Here is a 27,802-nt window from a genome sequence, read left to right on the forward strand (position 1 = left end):
TTATTCTTCATAAGATTGAAGCTATCTGGAGATACAACAACTTTCTAGCAACTGTTGCTGTTCAAATGTCCAATGGTTGGACATTTGGGATAGTGGGTTTACTGGTAGTGTTCAAGCAGAGGATAAATGACCTCATGTCATGAACGTTGTAGAGGGAATTTCCCTTTGCAATATGAGGCTGAACTAGATCATTGGGTCATAGAATTAAAAATGGAAGGGACCTTTCAGCTCCCTTTTATAAATGAGGAAACTGACTAAGAGAAAAGAGTAGGGCCCAGAATCCAGGTCCTTTCATCTAAGAGTCAGTTCTTTGAACCTCCATTGACTTTAAAAATCACTTCTGATTCTTAGATTCTATTACTGTATCAGATCGACTTAGAAAGTGAAGTTTATAAGCATGTACCCACTGTGGAAAAGGGGACAGGAGCTACCCTGGAAGTCAAGGACATTTGAGTTCAAATTCTATCTCTGATATATGCAGGCTGTATAATCTTGGGCAAGTCATCTAACTTCTTGCTAAAACAGGAAGTATTGACCTGAGGTCCACAAACCTTGGCTTTCATGGGGAGTCTGTGAACTTGGATGGGGAAAAATGTTATTATTTTTCACTAACTTCATAATCTTGTGTTTTATTTTGTTCATATTAAAACATTATCTGAGAAGTGACCTGTTGCTATTACCAGACTGACAAAGAGATCCATGATGTGGAAAAGGTTAAAAAGCCCTGTTCTGGGATTATAAGAGAAGGTGCTAATCTGGACTGGTAAAGGAGTTTCCTTGCTAGGGAGTTCCCTATATCAGTAAAATCACAGGTCTAGTGTTTTTAATTAGATATATGATTTCTGGTGCACTACTACCTGTAACTCTATGTTAATATGTAAAGGTCTTGCTGTGAGTGCCTGGGAGAGGAATAATGGATGGGAAGCCTGAGACTTGAAGCTGAATGAGCACATGCGAAAGGTAGCATCAAATCCCTTATAGCTGAGTTGTCTAGTGCCACTTTGTGAGAGCTTGGAAAGGATGCATGGGGAGAATCTAAAGAAGAAGTGTTGATTTACTCTTATAGTAGTTTGATGAGGGATCACTATCATGGAACCTCATTGTTTTGGGTTCAGCCTTTGGATGGTTCAAAATCAATTGAATTAACAGGTACAAAAAGGGTGGGAGAACCTGGCTCACATATTTATTATTTATTACAACACAAATTTTTTTTACTCAAAAGTATTTGGATAAAAATAATGCAGGTGAAAAATCCACATGCATATATATGGAGATACAAACATAATCAGGTTTAGCAAGTAAATATAAGGTCTTTTTTGAAGGAAGAGATACACTAACTTCTAGGAGCCTGAGGAAATGGGAAGTGGTATCTCAACTAAGCTTTGAAGGAAAGCAAGGATTCTGAGAAATAGATGAAAGAAGAGAGTACATTCCAAGCATGGAAGACAGCTTATGCAAATGCATGAAGAAGGAGATGGAATGTCATGAGTATGGGAATCATAAGTAGGTTGGCTCTTACAGGATCCATAATAGACTACCCTGATGGATACTTCTTACTGTGTAGTTGCTTCAGGACAATGGCCATTAGAGAGGTGCCCAGAGTAACAGTGGGCCTGCATTTTCCTTTTTTTCTCTCCTTTTCCACTCATTGTCTAATAAGTGGTGACTAGATTTGATAATTCCCAATTGGCTTGGGATAGGTCTTCTTAGTCTGAGGCACATATGTAGAGAAAAAGGCCTTTCTTGGAGCTCAAAGTTGTTTCTCTTACAATTTTTGGCTAGGACTTGTTCATCCTTTCAGGATGATTTTAAAGTAAGCTAGTAATCCCAATGGCTTCCCTACTCAAAAGGTAGAGAACAGTGAAGTGGGAAGTTCAAGTGGCAAAAATCATACCAATTTACAAAAGGAAAAGTTTCTTTGGTACTGAAGTGGGGATATGATCCTATGTTAGATCCCAGCAGACCTTTAAATAGGACATTTTTGGTAAATTTCTAACATGAGATTCTAAAATGTTTTCATTGCTTGTTGACGTTATGAAGATGGCTAAATTACAAGGTAGTCTAAAATAATTTTCAGATAATTTAACTGTATTCAGAAACAGAGGACATAGTTTGGTCCTGTCTACAAATTACTCTCCTTTTTGTCCTGGGGAAGTAAATTGATCCCTCGGGATTTCAATTTCTTCTCCTGCCAAGTGAGTGAGTTGGACTAATTCTGTAAGGTCTCTCCTAGCTTCTAGACCCTAGAGTCCTATGCAAGTCAATGAATAATAGAGGAAAATATCGATGTATACTAAAGAGAAAAGGATATTTCAAAATCTGTAATGCCTTTACTCCATAAACACTTTGATTAATGCTATTGTAATCTAGCAAAGCTATTTTGAACCCTACCAGGAATGCTAATACCTCAGATGCATGGAAAACCTATTCAAATTTCATAGCAGATACATTTTTTATCTTTGCTGTTTTTTACATGAATCCCATACATAGAGATTGAAGGTCAAAGAGTTGGTGATTCCCCAAAGCTAGAGACAAAACCTTATAACCAAAATTTTCTCAACTATTATAAATAGCCATAAGAGACATTATGTGTATGTATATATGTATATATATAAGATTGTATTCTCTTCCTTTCTCCTTCCCTATTCCCCTTATTCTTTATCTCTTTTCTTTTGCACATTATTTTTCTTGGTGTTCCTATAGTCTTTTGCCCTGGAATCAGTAGTTAGTTACTCTCTGAGATATTATTGGTTTGATGTGCTCAACTCCGGAAATAAATATTGGTGGTTATGTCCTCCTTCTGCAAGTGGCTGTTAATCCATTTAAGTATATTAACTAAATGTAGCACATGCTTAGATGAATCAACACGAAATGAAATGTCATCTCACCTTGCCTTGCAGCCTTGATGTTCACAGGCTGAAATCCACCATTGAGGGCTGAAGAATCAATGATATCAGACTCAAAGTCCCTATGGTTCTTCCGATACACGAACAGAGCCACGATTACAGAGATGGCCAAGCATACGATCACTGCTATCACCACACCAACGTAGAGGGCAACATCATCAGAATCAGGAGCCGCTAGAGAGGAAGAATGAAACAGCCCCAACTGGCTATAGGAATTTCCAATAGCACATATCTGTATTGCTATCTTTTCTTCTGACATTTATTACCTTTTTCTTAATAGGTTCATTTCAAATCTATTTCTAAAGCTATATACTTTGAGTATGCCCTTTCATTAGGAAATGGTCATAGATTTCTTTCTTTCTTGTTCTCTCTCTACCAATGACTTATTTTGTTATTGGGAAACATAATAGGACATTCATTGCTTGGATTATAAAGAAATTTTAAGCTAAGATTCTACCAACCCATAAGAAAAACTTCGGTAATAGTGTGAGTGTGTGTGTGTGTGTGTGTGTGTGTGTGTGTGTGTGTTAAATAGGATAACAGGTTTTTAATTTCACAGATGCTTCATTTAAAAACATACACATTCCCTTAGAAATGTCTGGCACATTTTGAATCTGTGTATTTATTGAATTAGAGTACTTTCCTAAGTAATTTCCTAAGCCATAGACTTTATTTTTCCCAGGGTCTTCTTTCCTTACACCTCAATACACCTAAGATTGGATGGAGGTAGAGTTGGGGGCTAAGGGCCAAAAATAAGTAGTCTAAGTTGAGAAAATTTTGGGAACATAGAGATAACTGAATTCTGTTCTTTCTGGAAGAAAAAAATGCTGAACAATAATACCCTATTCTTCTTCCCTTGCCATCTTAGAACAAGTATCAGCTCTGTGAATTGAGGAGATGGAGGAAAATGGAAGTATGTGTTATCTAGGTGTGCTGCTTTCCCTAAGGAAACAATAGGAACAATAAAGGTTGAAATTTTTTATGGATGAGAGGTGTCCATTTGCTTTATCTATCATCTCATCAGAGAAATGCAGTACTGAACCCTAATTGTAGCTGGCAAAGACCTGAGCTAATCAGGCACAGCATCAGATTATCCCAGAAGATAATCAAGCATGTCCCAAAGAAGGAACTTTTCATATTTTTAGAAGGTGGAGATGGAGCCTTCATAATTTTCCCCACTGACCTGTCATCATCTAACTTGGCCTGGTTCAATAATGAGGAACAGTGTGCTATTGTGGATAGAAAATTGGCCTTTGAGCCAGGAAGACCTGTATTTAAGGGCTATCTCTGGCACAGTGAACTGTGTTACCCTGGACACTTAATCCCTCAGTTCTCTAGGCATCTCTCTAAGGTTGTAGGTCACAACAAAGTTCTAGTATAAGTTGATAAAGAAAATTCCTCACTGGGAGCTCTCTGCTTGGATGAAATTACAAGTCTCATCTCTAGACTCCCAATTTTGGTGAGCAGAATTTTTATTGAATTCAATAGCATCATTTGTACCTTGTCTATTGATGGCTCACAAAAACTGCTTGGAAGTCTGACACTGGAAAATAGTTTATTCTTCTAGATAGAAAGTAATAGTAACAATGAGAATTGCATTGACCACTAAAGTAACTTAAGGTAAACTGGAGTGACTAGTTTTGCCACTGCCCATATCCTGGCCTATATTTAGAATGTTTCCACAAATAAAAAGAAGTCCAACAAAAATAAGGATTTTTCCACATGTTTTATTTCTTTAAATTTATCATATAAGAAAGGCATTTTGCTATCTGTTTTCTTAAGGTACAAAAGCATCTGATTTTCTGTGGTTAGGTGAAAAATGACAGATTTTTAAAGGAAGCCACTGACATTCCACATGCTTTTTACTGTGGGAGCTCCAGTGTTACCTCAATTTTTGCCCCTCGGGTTCTGATAAGGCACATAAATGGAATTGAGCCCTAGGCAAAGCATATTGCCTTAATTCTATTTTGTTTCCTTTCACTAACTACTATTTGCTACATATATAACACTTCCAAGGTCATGATTACTTTTTCAGTAGTTATGGTTTCTTATCCAGTAGATGTGAATTTATATTTTCAGTCTATGAAGTCTCTTTTTCTTGAATGTGCATATTCATGATTTTTTGTTGTCTCAAGTTAAATTTCATCTGATTCTTCTTACTTGGATTCAGCAAGGAAGCACTAACTTATTTTCTGTGTTGAAAAATATTAGGTGCCTAACTCCAGTACATGTAAGTGATTTTGGAAAAGTAAACTCAGATAGATGAATGACAATGAATGATTAATCAGCAACATAAAAACAAAACATGACACTTACAAGAAAATCCATATTCATTCTGGGTTCTTTGTTCAGTTGAAATAGGATAAATGAAACCTTGAAAAGAAAAAGAATTATACAAAAATGGGAACAAAATCAAATTAATGAGGGGAACAAAATGGGAAGCATGAAAAATGGTTTAATTAAAAGAAGAGGAAAAGAAGAGGAACTTTAAAGTTCTGATTCAGCACAGAATTATGATTTTGCATCCCCTGTCTGCTCCAGAGCCTAAGAATTAATAAGTAGGCAGATTGAATTTCAGAGGCTAAACTGGTCTCGAGTCACTAACTTTGGAGTGCTTAAAGTCTTTCTTTTATTGAGCATAAACTCTAATGGATCTAATTTATTTCAACATCAAGGGTCATTAGCATATGGAAAATCTTTTTTCCCTCTATCCCTGCCATATGCTTTAATTCCCAAGACATATTCAGTAAAGCTCTAAACAGTTTTTTTTTTATTTAATTATAGCAGCTTGCTGTTGGTCTAATAGAGCTAAAGAAGACCTGTCGTCGTTGGTCAAAGGTTAAATACCCATTTGCTGTGTTGAGCCTAAGGAAAAGAAATCCAGTTTTTGGATTTCCTAGTTGTTTATCTCCCACTTCATGTAATAGGAATCCAATAGGTATTGCCCAGGGAGTGAGTGGTTTGTCAATGAAATGAGAACTGGATGCCTTTTATTTTAAATCATTATAAAATCAATAGAGGCCTAGAGGATATAAAATTATTTATCTTAAACATAGTGTAATCTGGATGGAATTATAACCTAGTTTAATTTTTCAAATAAATAATTAACCTTAATGCTTTTCTTTTCAGACACTTCAAAGCCAACTAGGTTTTGTTTTGTTTTTAAAGCCATGTGAAGAAAATATATTTTTCCAGTTTGGAACTCAGAATTCTTAAAGTTAAAACTTGTTTTTTTGGTGGGTTTTTTGTTCCACTTATAAGCAATAGACAGACATCTAAAGAAAGATGATTTTAGATACCACATATCTCCTCTAATGCAACATTTGAATGTCAAGTAAAAATGAATTAGAAACATGTGGCTTCAGTCTCCTCTGCTAGATACAGGATTACAAGAGAAGGAAAACTGTGAGAATTAAAATTAATTGGCTTAAAATGAAAGCATTGTAAAGTTTGGCTACTAAAGCAAATTCTAAGATGTGACAAAGGTATCTCAACTGTAGTTTGAGAAACATTTAGCTTTTATAAGAAATTTACCAATGTGGGAAATGAATGCTGGAAAAACGTGAGATTCTTTCTTAATGAATGAAGAGTGTGCTATGGCACAGGCAAGTTTTTATCCGAATGAATTTTTAATGCTTTATTTTAGAGAATGATTGCAGCCTCATACTCATTTTTATAAATATTATATTCCTTATTTCACTTGTATGACTCCATGTGTTAGGATTGTTGTACATTTTTAAACAACCTATGTCTAGTAATAACCTTTTTCTATTTGTCTTCTGTGAATTCAATAAAAGAACCACCAGGACATAGACATTATTAGGAAGAAATAATTGCTAAGATCTGAAGTCAAAACCAAGTTATTTATTTAGACACACAATGACTTAATAGGAAGCACCGCTTTGCTCAAGATCAGCTTTAGAGAGAGAGATTTCAAAGCATCTGTTTTTAGTACCTGGAGTAAAGAAACAGGAAAACATATAATAATTCCTAATGACATAGAATTGAGGGTCAGTGTGGCCTGATGGATGGGGAGCTGTCTTTATTCTTAGGAAATTTAGGCCTTACCTTTTAATTAAAATCTTGTCTCATATATCCTGGCTGTGTGATTCTAAACAAGTGACTTTGTGCCCAAGACAACTCTCCAAAACTGGAATTTATAAGCGTATATATCTATCTTCACTGGGAGAGGTAGTCTCCATTTCAAGAATTTCCTTCACAATGAAAGCACAAATTGGAAGCCCTTTTTTGCCCCCTGAAGAAGAGACGGAATTGGGGGATTTCATTTTTTCTCTGAAAGTCTTGGTATGTATTGGCTGCAGAGAACATAGCTTTATGTGTCACATATCATAAAAAGAAGCCAAAAGGAAAACTGACATTTGGAAGAAGCATGGAGTGATGAAATGAATGCTAGATTTCAGGGTCAGAATGACTTAGTTTCAAATCTTGGCTCTGACACATACAGGTTCCTAATCTGTAAAATGGGAACAATGGGAACAGAAAGCGTGTGAACTAAGTGCTTTGCAAATATGATGAAGGGCTATACAAATGAGAGTTGTGATTATAAAGTGAAACATCCTAGAAGATAGCACTTGATTTTTCACATACTTTTGTTAACTATAGAATTATTGTTCTTGACCAGTAAATAAAGGATTTTAGAATTTAGAACTGTGTCTTTAACATCATCTTCCTCTAATTTGTGCCAACCCCAGGGCCCTTTGGTCACTACAGAGAAGTGGGAGGAATCTTTGGAGGTCTAAAATTATTGGCTTGTCTGAATTTTGTTTTGTTTTTGAGACTGAGTCTTGCAAAGTTGTTCAAGCTCTGGAAACATAAGTACTTCTCAAGGTGATCCTATTCTGACTGCCATAGGAGCTTTAACATGCTCCATTTCCACCTAGTCAGTTTACTTCTCTGTAAGCAGTCCAATAATCTGGTCCCACTGGCACCAATATGGGAGTTACCATATTGGTGCTGGGCCTTAAAGGAAATATTGATCAAATAAACTTGTTGCTAATCAGCTAAGGCTGTTGCAACTCATGACTCCTGAGTAGAAGAGATCCTGTTCTCTATGAGTCTGAAAGTTAAAACTTGTTGGGTTTTTTGTTGTTCCATTTATAAGCAACAGACTGTGACTTCCAAAGAAAGATTATTTTAGACACCAAGCATATCCTCAGTCTAGACCCTGAAGATAGGAATTATAAGTGGGTACCATGACACCTCATTGCACTTATCTTATATGATCCAATGAAAGTGAAAATTAAAAAAAGGTTGTACTATTACTTGCTTCTGAACAAACTTATTTTCCAGAAATAACCCAAATGACAGGATAATTTTAAATGAACTCAATATTGGTACAACATTCCTCTTTTTTTTTTTTTTTTTTTTTTTTTTTTTTACTATGGCTATGGAAACAATAATAATCAACTATTTCCAATGGATATTTCTTAAATACTTTCATTCACCTTCAAAATAGGAAAATTTCTTCAATTACACTATCCAAGTATCAATGAGAAGGCAAGGAACTTCAGGAAGGAATTGTTTTTTTCTATTTCCAAAATGATGGGACATATAAGATCACATTTTAAAGTTTGTTTTCAATGACTCTATCTGATCCAGCTTTCAGCCAACAAGAAAGAATATTTTCTTAAGCTAATGAAGTGATTCTGCTGAGATTAGTTAGCAGAAATAATTTAAAAATTGACATCTCTGATAGGATCAAAGTGTATGTGGTACAAAATAATTATTTTTGTGACATTAATAATTTAGGCAATATAAATTTTAGCCAATTCATTATTTAAAAATAATGTTTAATAAATGGGACAATATAATTTAGTATTTTAGAGTAAAAGCCAGAAGCTTTTGTACTTCTCTTAATGATAAAATGGTTTTTTAATTTACTCATTAATTTTTATTGGGATAAGCCCTGGATTTGAAATTTAAGACCAATGAATTTTAGATTCCAGAAGATGGGTTCAAATCTCATTATGAGATCTTAAACAAGTAACTCTCTGGGGCTCAATTTTTTGTCAATAAAAAGGAATTAGAAGCAGAGTCTACTTCCATTCTTACTTTAAAATGTTAGACTTTATGAAGCCAGTTCTAAATTTTTGGGATGCCTCAGCCTTGTTGAAAACCTAATTTGTGCATATTAGCTTTTAGAATTCAAGATCTGGAAGGGACCTTAGAAATTATTTACTCCAATACCTAAATCTTTTAGATGAAGAAAGTGAATCACCAGAAGACCATCTAACTACTTTGTGGCAGAGCTGGAATTCAGGTCTCTTAACTGTTGAAACCATGTTCTTTCTTTTCTATCATATTACCCACCAAAAGAAATGATTACCAAAAGTGAAAAAGAACAGACAGGCAGAAAAATCACAAGAGTAGCTTTAGCTCATAAGTTTAAATTTTTCATTTAACTTTTATATAAACAAAAGTAAATTATTTATAGTCAAAACTTTTTTCACTTGATCTCATCACTAACTTTCATGACCTCAGTGGTATGCCAAGCTTAAATTAAAAGGCTTTATAAAAAGGTATTTAGATCTCATATTTTTCTTCAAAAGGAATAAAAGCAAAAGAAAAATTTGAAGTGAGTTGTATTTCTATCATAAATTATATGGCGAGCCTATGGCCAGGGTCATGGAATTTGTGGCAATGACATTGTGTATGACATAAAATGACAAGACTCATAAATACTGCTCACCTTGGAATTGATTCCCACTAAAGAAGAGAATTTCCTTTAGTGATTAAAAATATATTTTTTTATCTGAAGAGAAACAAATGATCCTCTGACAAAAGAGTGTAAGCCCTTCATGTGCTTCTAAGTTAATAACACAGGACAGAAGTTCAGCTGATTTAGGCTTATCTCCTCCCTTGTCTATGGCAGTAGAATGCTAACAAGATACCTTATAGTAGTGATACTTTTAAATTTGAATAAAGTCCTCTATTCAGCCATCATCTTAGTTTGATTCCTATTTTTTTTACATTGGCAAGTGCCCGTTTTCACACATTAAGGGAAACAATGAAGTATTCACCTGAATTCTATAAAAACCTGAAAAACCTCTATCAGATTAGAATTGTTGCAGGTCACATATCTAAGAACCTAAAATTTGATTTCAATATGTGTTCCTGAGAAGTTGATGGTAAGGTTTAACACATATTTAATAAACCATTGCCAGCCATCAATTTCCTGGGCCAGATGGTGGGAGTAGGAGGATGTGAATAAGAGATAAAAGAAACCCAAGGATACTTCTCAAGGCCACATATGAGAATTACTGTTCTCCCCAGATGGCAAGTCAACTTAGTTCACCTCTGCTGAAAGCATTGGATCAATGCAGAGCTTATGGCATGTGGGCCTCCATTGAACAGCTGAGAAATCCTGGGCATTATGGAGATGGTAAAAAGTATCCTTTTGAGTCCACAAATTATTTTGACATAAGAGTACCTTTGTATCAAAAACAAACAAACAAACAAAAAAAAAAAAACCAGGGAAAATGTAGAGGCCATACAGAATTGATTTCAAATACACTAAGTAAAAACAAAATTCTACTTTGTAACAAGTGTGCTACAATCTAATATGTTGAATTCTCTCTTTAGCTAAAAGGGATGGTTGATCTTTTCATTAGTAGAAATTACTACTCTATATTGTTTTGTTTTAGTCTGTATATGGCAAGTAGTTTGCAGATGTTTTAATACTTGATGGAGTCATGCTGCTTCAACATGGGCAATTGCTCTTTAGTACAGATTGCAAATCATCCATGTCTGCCCATCCAGGGTGATTTGAGTAACCTCTATAGAGAAGATATCCACTATGTCCCCTTCAGGTATTTTTACATATGAAGCACTACTTTTCTGTCTAACACAGGTAGAGAATCATCACATTAGGCAAAAAGATCTCAGACTTTAGTCTATCAAATTTCTCCATAACCCTGCCCTATCCCCAAATCACTCCACAAACTAGCTAATATTTGTTTTTGACTAGATTAGCCAGAGTTTGGACGTCACTGATGATAATGTGCCTCTTGCTTTTGAAGGCAGCTCATTCCACTTCTGGATGGAAGTTTTTCCTGATGTCAAGTCTAAATTTTCCTGTTTGTACCTTCCAACCACTGATCCCATGTCTGTTTCTAAAGCCAAATAGAGAAAATCTAATTTCAAATGTATGACTTGACATTTATCCCTATTGAATATGATCTTATTTGATTTGGCCCAGTGTTCTAACCTGTCAAGGTCTCTTTGGATTCTGATTCTATCATTAGAGGGTGTTAGCTCTCCTTCCTAGCAAATTTGATAAGCATGCCTTCCAGATTTTTATCCATGTTACTGATAAAAACGTTAAATAGCACAGGGCTAAATTTCTTTGACATTTAAAGCCGTTTATTATCTGACTTTGGCCTATTTTTCCATGCAAATTATACATTTTTTCCATTCATGTACTTCATGTTTCAGACAGACAATGTTTCTCATTAAAAAAAAAAATCTATTTCCTGACTCCATTAGCCCCAAAGCTTCTAATACTTTCATTTTTCACCTCTGCTTAGTAGAGCTCCTACCCTCAAATATCAACTCCTTCAAGAAGCTTTTCCTGATTTTTCTTAACTGATAGTGTTTTCTCTTAAGCACTTTGGTGTTTTCACCAAATGAATTTGTGATTTTGTTTAATTAAGTTCAATAAAGTATGTGTATTTATTTCATATATATATACATACATATATATATCTCAGATGAAATAGTATGTATAAAAGTGCTTTTCAAATCTCAAAGTACTACAAAATGCTAACTATTATCACTGCAATATCACATAATACTATATAGGAATATGTTGCATCCCCATTGTGTTATGTACACTCCTAGAAGGCAGAAGCTTTTTCATTTTTGTCTTTGTATTCCCAGTGTCTGACAGATTTGGGAAACTGAGATAAAACTTTTAATTCCACTGATATAATAAATTCCCAGTGAGAAAATATGGCCACATATTAATCTGCTTAGGGAGTTCCATACATGCTTGTCTGATTATACAGGGCTGTAATTTCTTTGTGGTATCTCTGATTTCAAAAAGAAAGAAAAAGATGTTTTACAAGAAAAAAAATCCAAATATTTTTGTTGCATCAGAGAATATGGATTAATATGGTCAGTAGTGGTTCATACACAGAATATATATTTACCCAACAAAACACTACCCACACAGATGTAATTATTAAATTAATCCCTCCTTTCACTAAAGTTGTCTATGGTTGATATTAAAATGTAGATAATAAGCATATTATTTGCTGCATAATGCTGGTAGCACCTATTTTTTAAAGAACTCTTATTTCTTTTAATTTAAAAAATAGTTTTATTTATTTTTTAACATTCAGTAAGCATTTTTTTTTCTGAGTTCCAAATTCAGTCTCTCTTTTCAGTTCCTCCTCCAAGCATGGAAAAGGAAAGAAATATATAAACTATATTCCTGAAATCATGCAAAACACAGATTAGCAATATTTCCAAAAAAAAGCAAAAAAAAAAAGTGAGAAAATTGTACTTAAATTTACATGCAGAATTCAATAGTTTAAGAACTGTAGTCTTGAGAAGAATATAATGATGTCATCCAGTGCCTTATTGTGGCCCAAAGGTCATCCAGAATTTTCAGAAGCTATCTTAGAGAAGTGTGGACTCTGGCAGGTTTCACCATATTAAAAAGGATAAGTTCATTCTTAGCAATATCTTATATCCTCTTTCTGTTCATCAACCTAGCTGAGGATAGAGAAGCTATATCACTAGCAGGTTTAGTGCCACAAGTACTATGTGCCAAACACTATGTCACTAGGGATTCAAAGTAACAAGCTGGAATTTCAGTGATTAATTCTTTAGCCAAAGTAAGCAAATAATATTTAGTCCCTCATTAAATGTTTACCATAGATTATCATAACTCCATAGTAACAAATCAAGTTAGGGTTATGTGAAAAATATAAGTAAAATGGTGATGTTGTGGTGATGTGCACACAATATGCATATAAAATGAGCCACTCCCCCTTTAAGAAAAAAAATCGGAGACTTTGTTCTTTCTTTAATTCATGGGAATTTGCTGAATTCATTCAAATATTTCAAAGCAGAAAGTTCACTGATGCAGACACAATTCTGAAAGATCAATATTGGAAAATTCCAATTTGATAGATTTCTCCTTTATAATAAGCTTGTTTTGAAATTACAAGTAACACAACTTAGATTTGGTTGAACAATTTTCAGATAAATTGAAACTGATGGAAATTGAAAGCAGACATTGTTGTTCAGTTATATCCAACTCTTTGTGATCCCATTTGGTGTTTTCTTGGCAAAGTTTCTGGAGAGGTTTGCCATTTCCTTCTTAAGTTCCTTTTATACATGAGGAAACTGAGGTAAACAGAGTTAAATGACAAACATATATATGTTATCTTTCTGAGGATTTACTGTACCAATGTAAATTCTACTTCATCCATACTTTCTGAACCTTTGGACTTCTAGTATTTAAATTCCCCACAGAGGATATGAATATCTTCCTTTTTAGATTTTATCATTTGCTGGGTACTAGTACACCAGTCAGATTCTTCCTCCATCACTCCTTTGCTTTTGTTGTCCCACAGACCTATGCTTTTTTGATCATCAAGTACTAGGGTGGTAGGCTTTACTGTACCTTTTAACAGTTGGGGATATATAGAGTTTATTTATGTATTTATTCTCCCTTTAAATATGTATCAGCAAAACCCAGAAACTATTCTTTGGTAGTACTGAGATTATGTTGGTATGATGATTGTTGATTGAAACTATTGTACTGTATTAGGAGGAAGAAGGTTTCTCATAACTGGAGGATTCACAGAAGAAGGATGTTCTACAAAAGACAAATGGGACTAACTAACCTTTGAGATACTTTACAGTTATGGCATTCTTTAATTCTCTAATCCAATTCCCAAATCTTACAGGAAATGGAGGGAATGACTTGTCTAAGAGCACACTGCTAGTTAAGGGCAGATTTATGATTAGAATTGAGATCTAAAGATGACGTTAATACTCTCTCAGCCATCTTTGTGAACATTAGCATATGGAATCTATATTATGTTTAATGTCTACTTTTAAAAAAATAACAATGTGCTTTAAAAAGCAAAGGAATAAAAAAAGTTCAATTTCTTTCCAGGACATTAAATACTTTTACTGATCTCTAATTTTTCCTTGATAATTCATTCTAATTAAATAGCACCAGTTTCTAGATATGCATAAAGCAACCCTTTTTCAGGCCATTAGATTTTTATTCAGAGCTGAATTCAATGTATAACTGACTTGGATATGACCTAAATTATTAAAAGTGACCTGAAAGGGAAAGTAGGACTTTCAAAATGGTTTTAATAGTGACAACAGGTCTATAAAACTCAAATACTTGCACTGCAATATTGCTTTTTGGACCTTTTAAAAATCTGATCATTCTGAAAGATTACACTTTGGAAACTGCAAAATACTGATCTAGATTCTTAAACTAACTTCACAAAAATTGTTTTAGTGTTTACATATAAACTGGGAGTAGCTCATTCCCTGGGCTAACTTACATCAAGCAAGACTATTTACACATGGAACAAAATCAAGAACAATTTTGACAAAATGGGTAAACTGTCACTGGTGACATGGCACACTAAATACTGAGATGCTGTATATCATAATGCTAGTGTCTTTATCTCTCAAAAAAGCGATCTATTTCAAAGTAGTTAAAGTCACTTTTGAATGCAGAAAGAACAGGATTTCGATAATACCTTATACAAAGACAAGAAGTCGGGGGATTAGGGTACATATGTGGAAAATGTTTAATCAGGGTTCTAATACAAGATGCATTTCCTCCAGATCAGAGATTATCTAAGTTATTCTCATAATTAAACTATTAATATTTTCCTGGTTATCCTGAAGATCTGGAATAATGAAACATTATAATCTTTAATGAATCAAAATATCTAGATATCCATTCAAAAAAGAATAGACTGTATCTGTTGGAAAAGGAAGTGTGCTGATTACCACATGGGATAATATAGAATTGACATCAGTGTCTCATAATAGTATGGTTCAGATATTTAAGAAAAATGCATCTAATTTTGACATTTAAAAGAGTGGGAATAGGAAAAAAACAAAACAAAAATGAGGACATATCTGAATTTGACTCTGATATCTAAGGAATGCTCAAACACTTGGAGAAAGGACTCCAGTGCATGAGAGTGGGATTTTTTATAAGTAGGTTTGGAGTGGGGTTTGTGATCGTGATTTGGGGATAGGAACATTAATGAAAGGTCCTGAAAAAATAATAAAAAAGGAGAAGCAAGAACAGATTACTATATTCACTAGGGAAGTGACTGTCCTTATCAAGAAGATGACAAATTAATTGGAATAATTTAAGTGATGATGATAGATAAATTATTGAAAAACTTGATGTTAAGAAAATACATTTTCTTTTCCTCCTATATTAAAATTTTACAAAAAAAGTACAATGTATGTTAATCTGGAAAAGCAAAGCCTCTGAAGCAAATAATTTAAACAGAAGAATGAAATTTAAATACCATGCTATTTCAAATTCATAAGAGATCTGATCAAGAACTTTTTCCCCAATCTTGATTTTAACCCCCTTATTTCAAAACATAAGTCTGTCTCATAGTTTTTGACAATTTTTCAGTCACAAGGGAAAATTTATAGGAATTCCTTAAGTGATCAGTTCTAGATTTTAAGGTCCCACCTTACAATCATTAAGTCATTTTATGTCAGCATACATAGTAAAACTAAAAGCCAGAAGCATTTTATCTCATGAATTAGAGCTAACTATCTCAGCTATGATGTATTTCTTATTTGTTATAATTATTTTTTGCGGGGAGGGGAGAAGGAATAATAAAACTATAGTCTACCTGGAAGGTAGATAAGTTGGAATCTGAGGAAAAAGACAGATTTAAATTTTATTCAGATCATTAAAAGGGAAATAAAAAAGAGAGCAGAAGCAGAAAGTATCACAACATAACAATTCATGCCATTCTGTTCAGCAACAAGAGGATATGAAACTGAAGTTATAAATATTATCATAGGATATAACAAAAATAAAACATATCATTAAAACCTTTATATCAAAGCTCACATCTGGAGGAGGAGCATTCTACCTCTGGCTAGGAGGTTAATAATATAAATATGGTATTTTCATCTCATCATTTCTAGTTATACATTTGAATAAAACTCATAGTAATATTTTCCAGTTATTAAGTTGAGGATCTGTGCTCAGCAGTAATATTTCTAAATAATGCAATATACAATCAATTTAAAAAGAAAGTCCCCATTGAGATTTTATCATACACTCAAAATAGAAGTAGTTGGATCTTTTTTCAGTGAATTTGCTTTTTAAAGGTCTTTTGGATAAAGCATCTGAAGGGCACATGTCTATATAAGTAGAGTTCCATACACATAGTGTAGAATGAAATCAGTTTTGCTTTAAATTCTCAAGAAACAAATATTAATTCTTTGGATGGTTTTCTGCCTGGTGTGGGGGGACAACTGCAAATTATTTTGGTAGTCTTTATAACTTAGGAAATGAATAATTAGTATGAAAAATGTCACTCTTTGGATGACAGTGTCTAAGATGAGAAGACAGCACCCTGTTTTGAGTCATTTGCATCATTCTGAGTTCAGATTTCAATTCTTAGCATTCAGATCTATGATAAATGGCAGAAAATTCACCAGTTATACAGGGAAAGGGCAAAGGTGAAGAGTTAAAGAGGTCAAACAGCCTCTCAATGATGGTAAAGAGTTCTACCATTCCCTTTCCTACATTTTTCATGATTAAAAATTCTGAACAGGTATAATTTTCTTTATCAAGCTCATGCTGAGATTTTCTATTCATAATTTCAACAATCTGAAAGTGTTGTTAAAATGTTACTTTACTTTTCTTTAGTTTTTTTCCCCTTTGAATCTCCATTCATTTGGAATATTACTCCATTTATTTGATTAAATTAAACTGAATTTTGGAGCTAACTCATCAATGATATTAAATATACTAATGAATAATAATAATATACTAAATATATATTAAATATACCTATATCTATACATTTCCATGTTTATATGTAAACTCTGATTTATATATATATATGTATATAAACTATACATATGAGAAATAGTATACAGTTGCAAAACCAACACAAACATTCTTTTTTCTTCTTGAATATCATGCCAACTCATCACATATATTTATTGGGTTTTTATATTTAAAGGTTTTCTTTGGTTATTATTTTTGTATATACATATATATGTATATATGTATATGTTGTATATATGCATGGATATGAATGTATATCATAATCATTATTATTAGATACAAAAATATATAAAATACATCTATCTATGAAAGAGAAAAAGGATGGACAGAAAGCAGGCCTTGAACCTAGGAAAAACTTGCATCAGAGCTTACCTCTAGTATTTTGGCTCTGTCACTTTCTCAGAGGTCCAGGTAAGCTTTTAAAACTCTAGATTTCAGAGAAGATACTGATTCTGCTCGGGAGAGAGGGTGTCCCTTGGAAGAGTTCCTTCTATCAAAAAAATACCAGGTCTAGACCCTATCCCTTATTTCCCTATCTTATATAACTGATTAATCCTTGAAGTAAATGGCATTCTTTTAGAGCTAGCTCTGACTCACATATTACCCTGTAGTCAGAAAAAATCAGAGGTACCTTGTGGCATGACCAAGTACATCCTTAATCAGTAACAGGCCTTCTTAGGGTTATCCCTTTGTTATCTACCATAAGGGGGATACATTTTAATTCAGGGCATATAGGTGGTTTCTGATGGGTGTATGAGACAGGATGTTCTTATGCTATTGATATTCTCCCTTATTTTGGGTTCAAAGAATTCTCAAATTCTGTTATTTGCCTCAAAGCACTCCAAATATTAAAACCTCAATCCTCTCTCCCTTCTTGCTATTTCCTCCCTGTACTCACTCTGCATACAGAGCCCATCAGTGCAGTTCTTGGATTGCAAAACGAGCCCCTCGCAGTCCTTGCCTCCATTCTTGGGGGCTGGTGCTGAGCACTCTCTCCTGCGCCAATGTGTACACTCTGTTCCACAGGTTGACCATTTGCTCCATGCTGTCCATCGGCCATCCACTAGCACACCCACACAAGTACAAAAACAAAGATAAAAAAGCTTCACTCAGGGAAATGTAGAAGTATTTTGAATTTGAGGATGTCTTTGTCTTCTCTGCAAATCAGAAGGAAGATATACTTTGATCATGTTCCCCAAGGGCCTTTTTCATGCTTCTTTTCCCTAGTGATAAAGCTTCTGACATCCTTTATATCTGATTCCCCATTTTACCTGTCTTCCTTCCAGTAAGCCTTATTTTGCAGAATTCATAATTTTGTCCTAAGAAGTGAAGTTATACTGATTTCCCAAGCTCAGTCCTTTAGAATTTCTTCTGTCCTGTGATAGGTTTGCTAGCAACTTCAATGAAAATAAGTCCAGATATTGATATTTTCAAGGTACTATACACATAAAAATACAAAAAATCATAAAATGATCCAGAGTTTAGCTTATATTTCCTACATGCAAACAAAAAGTTGACAGCAAGATTTTTGGTTACTTATAGCATAGAAACCAAACAAAAACAAAAACTACAAATAAAAAGTTGAGAATGAGATTTTTTTGGTTACTTATGACATAAAAACCTAGCTAACAAACATAACAGCCACAGTAATACACTTATTCTAAAGGCCAGATTAAACAATGCTAATAGGTTCTAGAAATGGATAAGATCTTAAGAGTCTAAACCCCTTTTTTTACTACTACTAAAAAAAAAAAAAACTAAAGCTCAAATAAAATAGGGATAGAACAAAGATTTTATTTGTCTAATCAACCTCAAATCATTTTTATTTACTTTTTGTAAATTTTGAGTTTATGGGTTTACCCCCTTGCTGTACCTGTTACCTCTTTCTCTAATAGAATTGATGCTCCCTGAAAATAGGTATAGTTTTGTTTTGTTTTACTTTGTCGTTGGGTATCTAGTCTATAGTACAATGACTGGCATGTTAATACCTGCTTGTTGAAATAAAAGTCCTAAGGATATCTTCCATCACAGCTGGGATTTGAACCAAAGCCTTAGGTTCCTTATCCATATATCTAGGGCATTTGACTGTATGGTATTTAATTAGTCCACTTGAATTTAATCTTTCATTGGCTTCTCTGGTTCATTAGCTGCTGTCTGTAGAATATCTTAGATATTCTCTCTGTGCCACTGCTCAGGTGATCTATCACATTGCTTGCGAATATCTTTTTTAACTGAGTCATCTTTAACTTCCTTTACAGACCATCTCAAGTAGTACCTCCTACTGAAGACCTTTTCTGATTTTCCAAGTGCTTGTGGTCTTTTTCTCTTGAAATTACTTCACACATACCTCTTATTTGCTCTTCCATTTTTTGTGGGTTGGTTTTTTTTTTTTTTTTTGGTTCATTTAGTGTAATATGTACTTTTTGTCTTAGTATGGGCATAATTAAAAATGATGTGGCAATTCTTTCAAGATCCCTTTCTTCTTTTTAGACATCTGGCAAAACTGTCCCCAGGGAGGTCAAGAAGGCACTCAAAATTTTTCCATTCCCTCTCTGCCTTGCTATATAAAATCCACCTCTGTCCCAAGGGACAGTAAGTCACTCAAGGAGTGGAGTATTCAGATATAGGATCTGGAAGGGACCTCAGAGGTCAAATTCAACCTCCTTAATTTAAGCCCTAAAAGTAGATAACTTTGTCAAAATCATATAGGTAGGAAATGTCAGAGGTGGGATTTGAGTCCAGGTTCTCTGATTCTACAACTGGATGTTTTTTTTTTTTTTAAACTATAACATGCTATTAAATTCAACCAGAGACCAGGCTTTACCTCCCATCTACATAACTATCAGGACAACAGGTTTTGGTCTGCATTTACCCTCCCTTTTTGACAAAGTTTGTCTTTCTACTGCACCTATAGCTCCATTCGCATTCCCTCCGACTACCTCTGCCAAAAATCTGGCCACCACTTCCTCATATGTATTGTTATCCCCTTATTAGTTATGAACTCTTTAAGGCTAGGCCCTACATCCCTTTTGTATTTGTATGTCTATTACTTAATACAGTGGCTGGAACATAGAAGATATTTAAGTACTTACTGACTGATGGATTCATTCAAAATAGTTGGAAATTACCAACAATAATTATTTATGAAGTACAAAAAGCTGAAAGACACCATAGTACAGTGGCTGGCTATGGTGATATTTGTTTCCCTTATTTGCAAAATGAGTAATTCACTTAACTTTAGTCATTATATGTAAAATGGTGTTGAGAATTCTGGTTTGAAGAGTTGTTGTGAGGCACCAGTGAGACAATGTACATAAACTTTGCCAAACTTTAAGGCACTATATATCTTTTGAAGATTGTTGTTTTTATAAGACTCTTATGACACTGGAAGATTTTTATGAAACCCCTTGTGGTATAAAAGTGCTTTAAGTGTTATAGTGCTTAAAGTGCTACAAAAATGCATTATATTAGCCCTAGACTTACCACAAACCACAGATAACCAGAAAATTAACAATCTTGCAATGTCATAATGTTGTGCCACAGTTCCCTTTAATTGTCCTGCTTCAGTTTCCTTAATTGTCCTGCCTCAGTTTCCCTGAATTGTTCTGCCTCAATTTCTTGAATTGTTCTGCCTCCATCCCCCTGGTTGCAACATCACCCCTCCCTCCTAATCATTAGAATTTAAGGCTAGCTACTCTAAGATTATAAATTGTATAAGTTTAATCCAGATAAGAAGAAAGACCTTCTGTCTTAGACATCATGACTCCCAATTTATCTTCCCAATTTATCAGAATGTTTGGTGCCTCCCCCCATTCTGTCATTGTTCTTCTTAATCCCACCTTATTAGAATTTATGGTCCTACCCCCAACCCTGTCAGAATCAGATTGATGGTCCGTTCTCGCTCTTAGTACTCAGACTCCACTCCTGCTTTGTTCTACCCCAGTCACTTAGAGCCACATGTGTGTGTGTGTGTGTGTGTGTATCTATATCTATATCTATATCTATCTATCTATATCTATATCTATATCTATATCTATATCTATATATATTTCATGGGAATCTTACATTCCCTGCTGGATACTTTGAGACATCAGCCCTGGGGGCAAAATGCCCCCAGCACAATCTTTCCCTCTCAAATAAAATATGAAAAATGCTAATCTCTATCTTGCCTCAGTTTCTCTGGCATTACAATAAGTCGTATGAAAGCAACAGTTTTTTTCTTAATTTACACAGGACAGCACATGAAAAACAATGTTGAAGTTACTGTATAATAGAAAGAGTTCACAAGTAGATGGAGTATCATACAGCAAAAGAGTCAAATGGTTCATTGTGGTGTTATGCCACAGTTCTCTTTTATTGTCCTGACGCAGTTTCCCTAATTATCCTGACCCAGTCCTGACTCAGTTTCTCTGCTTCAGTTTATAATTATCAGTTCAAAGCTCAGCCCTGCAAAACCTCCCCTCCCTCTTTATCAGAATATTTGATAAAGATAAAAGATCTTATGTTTTAGACTATCAGAATGCCTCTCCTCATCCCAAGCTATCAGAATGTCAGATACAGTCTTATCAAGATGCCTCTCTCCATCTCAGGAGTGCTTCCCCTAATTATGTTACCCCCCTCTCTGGAGGCTCACCCCACCCTGTCAGAGTTCTGTTCCCGTTCTCAGCACCCTGACTCTGCCCCTGCCTCAGTTTACCCCGAGTCTGAGCCACGTGTATATATGTCATTGAGAACTCAGATTGTTTTCTGGATTCTTGGAGACAATAGTCTCATTCAGCTCTGGGACCAAACCATGGATCAATTTGATCCCAGTAAATCTCTCCCTTTTAAATAAATTATTAAATACTCTCTAATCTCTATCTTGCCTCAATTTCTCAAGCATTATAGTAGGAATATGATTGCTCTGAGACTCAGAAATCTATAAAAGTGATAAATGTTGGTTTTAGTGACTCTCCCATTTATAAGTGACACCTGAAGGAAGAGGTCCTTCCAAGTAATGAAATTAACAAGAGAAATGTAAAATAAAGAAGAAAGGGAAGCTAGGTGCCTGTTTAATGCACAAACTAGATAATCTACTTCTAAATAATTGAGTTGGTTGTATGATTAATTTTCAATTTATTCACATTAATGTAGTACTGTAGGGGTTTGAATTATTCTAAGATCATTTAAGTTTTGCTTTGGCATGAATTACATGCATACTCAATTCAAAGTATGCATGCTTCTTAGTTGTGTTTGGTTTAGGTTAAAATTAAATGTTGTTTTCATTCCTTGAACACAAGGAGATTAGCTTAGAAATGAGCTAAGTGGGAAAAAAGCAATCTTGGTATTAGGCATTGCTGTGGATTATCTATAAACTAAACATTTCACATGTATAGTTAATTAAAAATAGGCTATTTGGCATTTGCAAAATTCATTATCCAATTGTCACAAATCTTTCTCACTTTCTTTAATTTATGTCCCAAATTTCTAGTCGCCTTGCCTAGAAGTTGACATTACATTTATGCATAATTCCTTCCAAATCATTTTCTAAATTTATGTTCTGATTTATTTTCATAGTTTAAGGACTTTTGTTCTTAACATTTTCAGCTTTCAATACTGCTCAAAACTTTTTATTACAGAAACTTCATCTTGGCTTAAGCTTTGTGGAACATTGTAGAAAGATTAACTGATTTTTGGATCTGCTGTTTGCAAACAATTTTGCATATTTGTGTGACAACTGAATATTCTTTTTATCAAATGCTTGAATCATTACAAAGGTAAGAATTATTTGGAAGGATTGTTTTTACATATTATTTCACAAATTTAGATTAGTTATTATGAGTGTCTTTGAAAAGTCAATATGTAGGTGACTTTTATGTTATCACTCTCCCTATCAACTCGAAAACACACAGTAGCTAAACCTGACCCCAAGCTTACTACCAAAGGCCTAGAAAAGAGATAGGAAAATATAGAAATTTGATTTACCAACCTGGACACAATGTTGTACAGGATATTTTCTGAACACTCTGTCCTTCACAAAAGGCACCACCATTGAGTGGTGCTGGGTTGGTGCAGGTTCTTGTACGTTTCTGATAACCTCTTCCACATCGACTGTTACATACAGACCATTCAGTCCAAGTAGACCAGCCACCATTGACTAAAGCAAGGGAAATAATAAATATTGCATTATATACACCTCTTCCAACCCTAAACCTGGTTTCAAAGTAATCTAGATAGAAGTTTTAATATTGGGTGTATACTGAGGGATGATCTAGTCAAATACCAATGAAAAAAATGATTATTTCCCTCTTTTATTAATGACTGATTATTGAATCACAACCAAGATTTGTTTTTTGGTTTTTTTTTTTCCTTTTCTTTTTCCTCATCCAAAAATCAATCCGTGTGGGAAATCTTTCTCAAAGTCAGTAAAAGAAATTCTAAGTTTGTGCTATTGGGAAGATTACTGCTCATTGTGTTTACTCAGATAGGTCTGGGAAAATGTGGATTCTCCCTTTTGTCAGCAGGTGATTAAGAAATGTGTAAGTTGCTTGAGAATGTGATACATGTCACATATTTCCAACCCCTTAATTGGAATATAGCCTAATGTCTCATTATAATATTCATTCTCTTGTTAATTATTACCAATTAGAGTTGATTACCACCATCAGGAATACCAATTCTTCCTAGGGCATATAAACTGTGAGCCCACTGCCATGAAGGATCTTTGCCATTCCAGAATGCCACTGACCTTTTTATTAAAAAACATAGTAGCCTTATTACACTTTTTAAGTGCCACATCACATTTTATACGTTGGAGGCGGGGGGGGGGGGAGAGGGAAGGGAGAATTTGGATTTATTAAGCACCTACTTTGTGCCCAGTACTAAGTGCTTTACAAATTTTATCATTGCTGTTGTGTGGCTCAGAATGGTAAGCAGTCACCATTTAATAAAAAAGTTGGAGAGATCTCTAGGAGCAAAGCAAAAGTTTATTGTACGTTCTTGCAAGAAACGGGCAGCCTTCCTGTGGAGCAAGCAATCAAAAGGAGGAGGAGGAGGCATCCTTTGGGATAGGTTTTACAATTAAATAGTCCCTAAAACAAATACCTCCCACCACTGACCATCATCCTTATTGTCTGAGGGTCTTACATTCTAAACGCGGGAACTACCCAAGAAATTAAACTTGGCTAATAAGTACATAGTTGCCCATATGTGATTGAAATAAAGGAGAAAATGATGTCATGGTGATGAGGTTTGGAGTTCCTGGTAGTCAGGGAGTCAAATGAAGAGGTTAGTGGCAGGTTCGGGTTTCAGGGAACCAAATGAAGAGGTTTGGGGTTATGTCCCCTGGGATTTGGCACAGGGAAAGGAATTGTGGAAATCCCCTTCTGGCAGTGCAGAGGTCCTTCATAAGGAAATTTATGAACCCGAAAAGCTAGACTGGCAAAAAGAAGTTTTGTTATTGCCATTGGGAAGTCAGCCTTTGCTATGCATGAATAGAAAGACTGAATTCCTTGGTGGCAAGGTTCCAACAGAGATATAAAGTTTCTAGCAGAGAAATCTCAATAGAGAAGTATAAAGTCTTGTTAGGGAAATAGGTGAGAAAGAGATAAAAAAGGGGGTAATGCTGAAAGAGAATATCATTTCAAGGTTGCTGCTATGCCAAGGGGAGAGTTCCTTGGCCTAGCATAAAATGACACGCTATGTGCCCTGCAAGGACTGAGCCCCAAGGACTGGGAGTTGCTCTTGATGGGGGCTGGGAGCTGTTTGAGCTGGAATTAGAGCAGAAAATCTTGGAACTGAATGAGTGTCTCTGGGTTAATTTCCAATTCAATGGGGTTGGAATCTCCAGCTCTGACTAAGTAGGAATGATACTCAACTAGCCCCACCTAGATAACAGAATGAAACTACTTTGTCTTGATTCCCCGGGGTGGGTCTCTCAGGGGAGAGCCACTCTGAGGGAGTTCCCAAGCTTTCCTCTCAAAGTCTGAGAGATAGAGAGTCAGAGAAAGAGTTCTGGGGCTTCTCTCATCGATGGGAGGATAGCATGAAGGGAACTTATGTATGTATGCTTTTGAGTCAATCCTCAAGGACCTTCAGGCCTACTCCAACTCTGAAATAGATGAAGTCTTACTCAACTTTCACAACTGTCTTAAGAGATCTCACCTCACCTTGTTCACTGTTGTTCAGTCATTTCATTCATGTCTGAGTTTCCATGATCCCACTTTTTTTTTTTCTTGACATTTTACCCTCCAAATCATTTTATGGATGAAGAACTGAGGCAAACAAGTTAAGCAACTTACTTGTAGTCACATAGCTATTTTAAGTGTCTGAAGCTGGATTTGAACTAATGAAGATGAGTCTTCCCAATTCCAAGGTGAGTGCTCTATCCAGTGTGCTACCTAGCTGCTCCCCTTTAAAAATGTTATCTCATTTGATCTTTACAACAATCCTAATATTTATCTGTGTTTTACAGTTAAGGAAACTGAGACAGAAGATAAAAAACTTGCTAGTGATGTAACAGGACTCTATCCAATCGATCTTTGTGGAGGGAGGGCCACCTAACCTAGGGAAATTCCTAAAAATGATCCTTACTTGAATCTCAACCCTTCCCCACCCTCCTACCTGGTTTTCATGGAAAACTCCTACCTCCAATTGATCTGAGAATCACTTTGGTCTGGAAAACAATCGCTACCCTTATTAATTTGGAAATTAGCCCCTAATTGCTCCCTAGCTCCAAACCACAGAAGGCTAAATAAAAAGCAAGACTCTGTACCCCAAACTTTGATACATTCCTAATCAGGAAGTGGATCACTGAGAGAAATAGTTTCTCAGTGAAATAAACCCATTTTCCCAAAAACCTTGCTTAGAGAGTGGAACTGTGAATTCTTTTGTAAAACCTGTGACACCAGAGACCCCCCCACCCAGAGCTGTTAGGGTATCCTCACCCCTCAACACCAGGACTTACAAAGCTAGAAGGTAAGCATCTGAACCAGATTTGTGTTTCTATCTTCCAGACTCTAGATCCAGTGTTCTGTAGACATTGGTGCCAATTCACTGTCATAAAGAAACTTAGCGCCATTTAAGTAAAGTAACTTTTCCAAAGTGATATTTACTAAGTATCAAGATACTTAATAGAATAAGAATATAGTTGTTTTAGCTCTTAGTTTATCATTCTATTCCAAAACAAGAAGATGATTTAGAGTCACTGAGCTTTTTAAAAATGTTGTCATGGAAACAGCTCTTCTACCATGACAATGCAAAGACCATGGAGTAAATATGAAAAAAAAAAAAAAAAAGCCCTCATCATATTTCAGTGATAAACTATTATCTTTCAAACTGTGCATATATATTAATGATTTTGATTCAATTTAATCATATCAGTTAATTTAATCAAAATAACTGGTTTGGCCAAGCTAACTATCTGGTTAAATGAATCAGCGACCTATTAAATCAAAACTGAAAGCTTGTAACCTAAATCTAGCATGTTTACCTGTATTTTGACATATAAATGTATAAACTTTTGTGTACTCTCTGTTTCCAAAGACTTCTAGAAAATTTTTGAATATCTTACTACTTAGATAAGTGGGTTCTTAAAATCTTAGTGGTACTTTCTAGATGTATTAGTGATTTATGAGAGTGGTCTCTAGTAGTTAATGTATGGAAAATATCCTATATCCACTATTTTATAAATCTCAAATGTACCAGAAATTCATTTATCAGACATATAGCAAGAAAGCTTTTTATATGCTTGTTCTTAGAATACTTCATTGTAGTTCTTCTCTCTCTCTTTTTTTTTTTTTTTTTTTAAATTTCTGACAGAGAGAGAAATAGGGTAAGGTGTTGATAGCCTTTAGAGAAATCAGTTAGTTTTCCCCAAGTTCACTCAACCAATTCAAGCTTCCAAATCCTAGAATAATCAAATGTTACCTTCATCCATAAGCCTCAGGTCAGATTTCCTGTTTAAAAATCTCAACAAGTTAGCATTTAAATTGCTCTAAATTCTGAATTCTAATTCACAATTTAAAACCATTAGGTCACTTGTGTTTGCAACATTTTTGAATAGAGTATGTACAATATATGCTAGATTTATGAGTATTGTATAAATACTATACTTAGAAAAACTTGCATTTAAATTGAACTCTGATGAAATGCATGTAGGTCCAACTATCATATTTTATTTATGATTTGTACACGTTGTGACCATGCCCTCTTTCTTTGCTTTCCACATTTGCTTTTCATATTGGTTTACTACAGATACCAAATAAGAAATAGCCCCACTGTATTCTAAGTAAAGCAATTAATTACAATAAAACATAAACCTAAAACTGACCAACAAACTAATGCCTGGAGTCATCACAGGTTTTAAAAATTCTTTTCATAATTTGTTCTTTATTACTGAGGGGCAGTTGGATAGGTTGAATCTGAAGTCAGGAAGACACATCATTGTTAACTGAAGTCTGGCCTTTGACATTTATTTGCTCTGTGACCCTGAGCAAATCCCATAATATTGTTTGCCTCAGTTTCCTCATCTGTAAAATGAGCTGGGGGAGGAAATGGTAAACTTCTCCAGCATCTTTCCCAGGAAAACCCCAAATACGTTCACAAAGAATTGGATGCAACAACAACGACTTATCACTAAAAAGATAAGTTTGTAATAAATTAATGAAGTCAAGCTTTTTGGCTTCAGTTCTTATAGAACTGTCTGTCTCAAATAGACTAAGCCAACTAGAAAGCCACCATCTAACTGTAAGACAACAATCACATTATAATCACGTGATGAACCTGACTCATGATCATGTCTATCAGTGCCTAAAAGGAACATGAGCATAGGAGATAGTTCTTTTACTACAGG

At 34.7% G+C, this 27,802-nt stretch overlaps 1 protein-coding gene across 1 annotated transcript in view; it reads right to left on the minus strand.

Annotated features, from left to right (window-relative positions):
• UNC5C (unc-5 netrin receptor C) overlaps positions 1-27,802 on the minus strand; it is a 428,390-nt gene that overhangs the window by 82,520 nt on the left and 318,068 nt on the right. Inside the window, exons 6-8 of the mRNA XM_051965638.1 lie at positions 22,940-23,107; positions 17,870-18,034; positions 2,889-3,080 (exon numbers count right to left, since the gene is read on the minus strand). Coding sequence (XP_051821598.1) covers positions 2,889-3,080; positions 17,870-18,034; positions 22,940-23,107 — 525 coding nt within the window. The remainder of the gene's footprint in view (positions 1-2,888; positions 3,081-17,869; positions 18,035-22,939; positions 23,108-27,802) is intronic.

This window comes from Antechinus flavipes, chromosome 6 (assembly GCF_016432865.1).
Source record: "Antechinus flavipes isolate AdamAnt ecotype Samford, QLD, Australia chromosome 6, AdamAnt_v2, whole genome shotgun sequence".
Classification (NCBI taxonomy): Eukaryota; Metazoa; Chordata; class Mammalia; order Dasyuromorphia; family Dasyuridae; genus Antechinus; species Antechinus flavipes.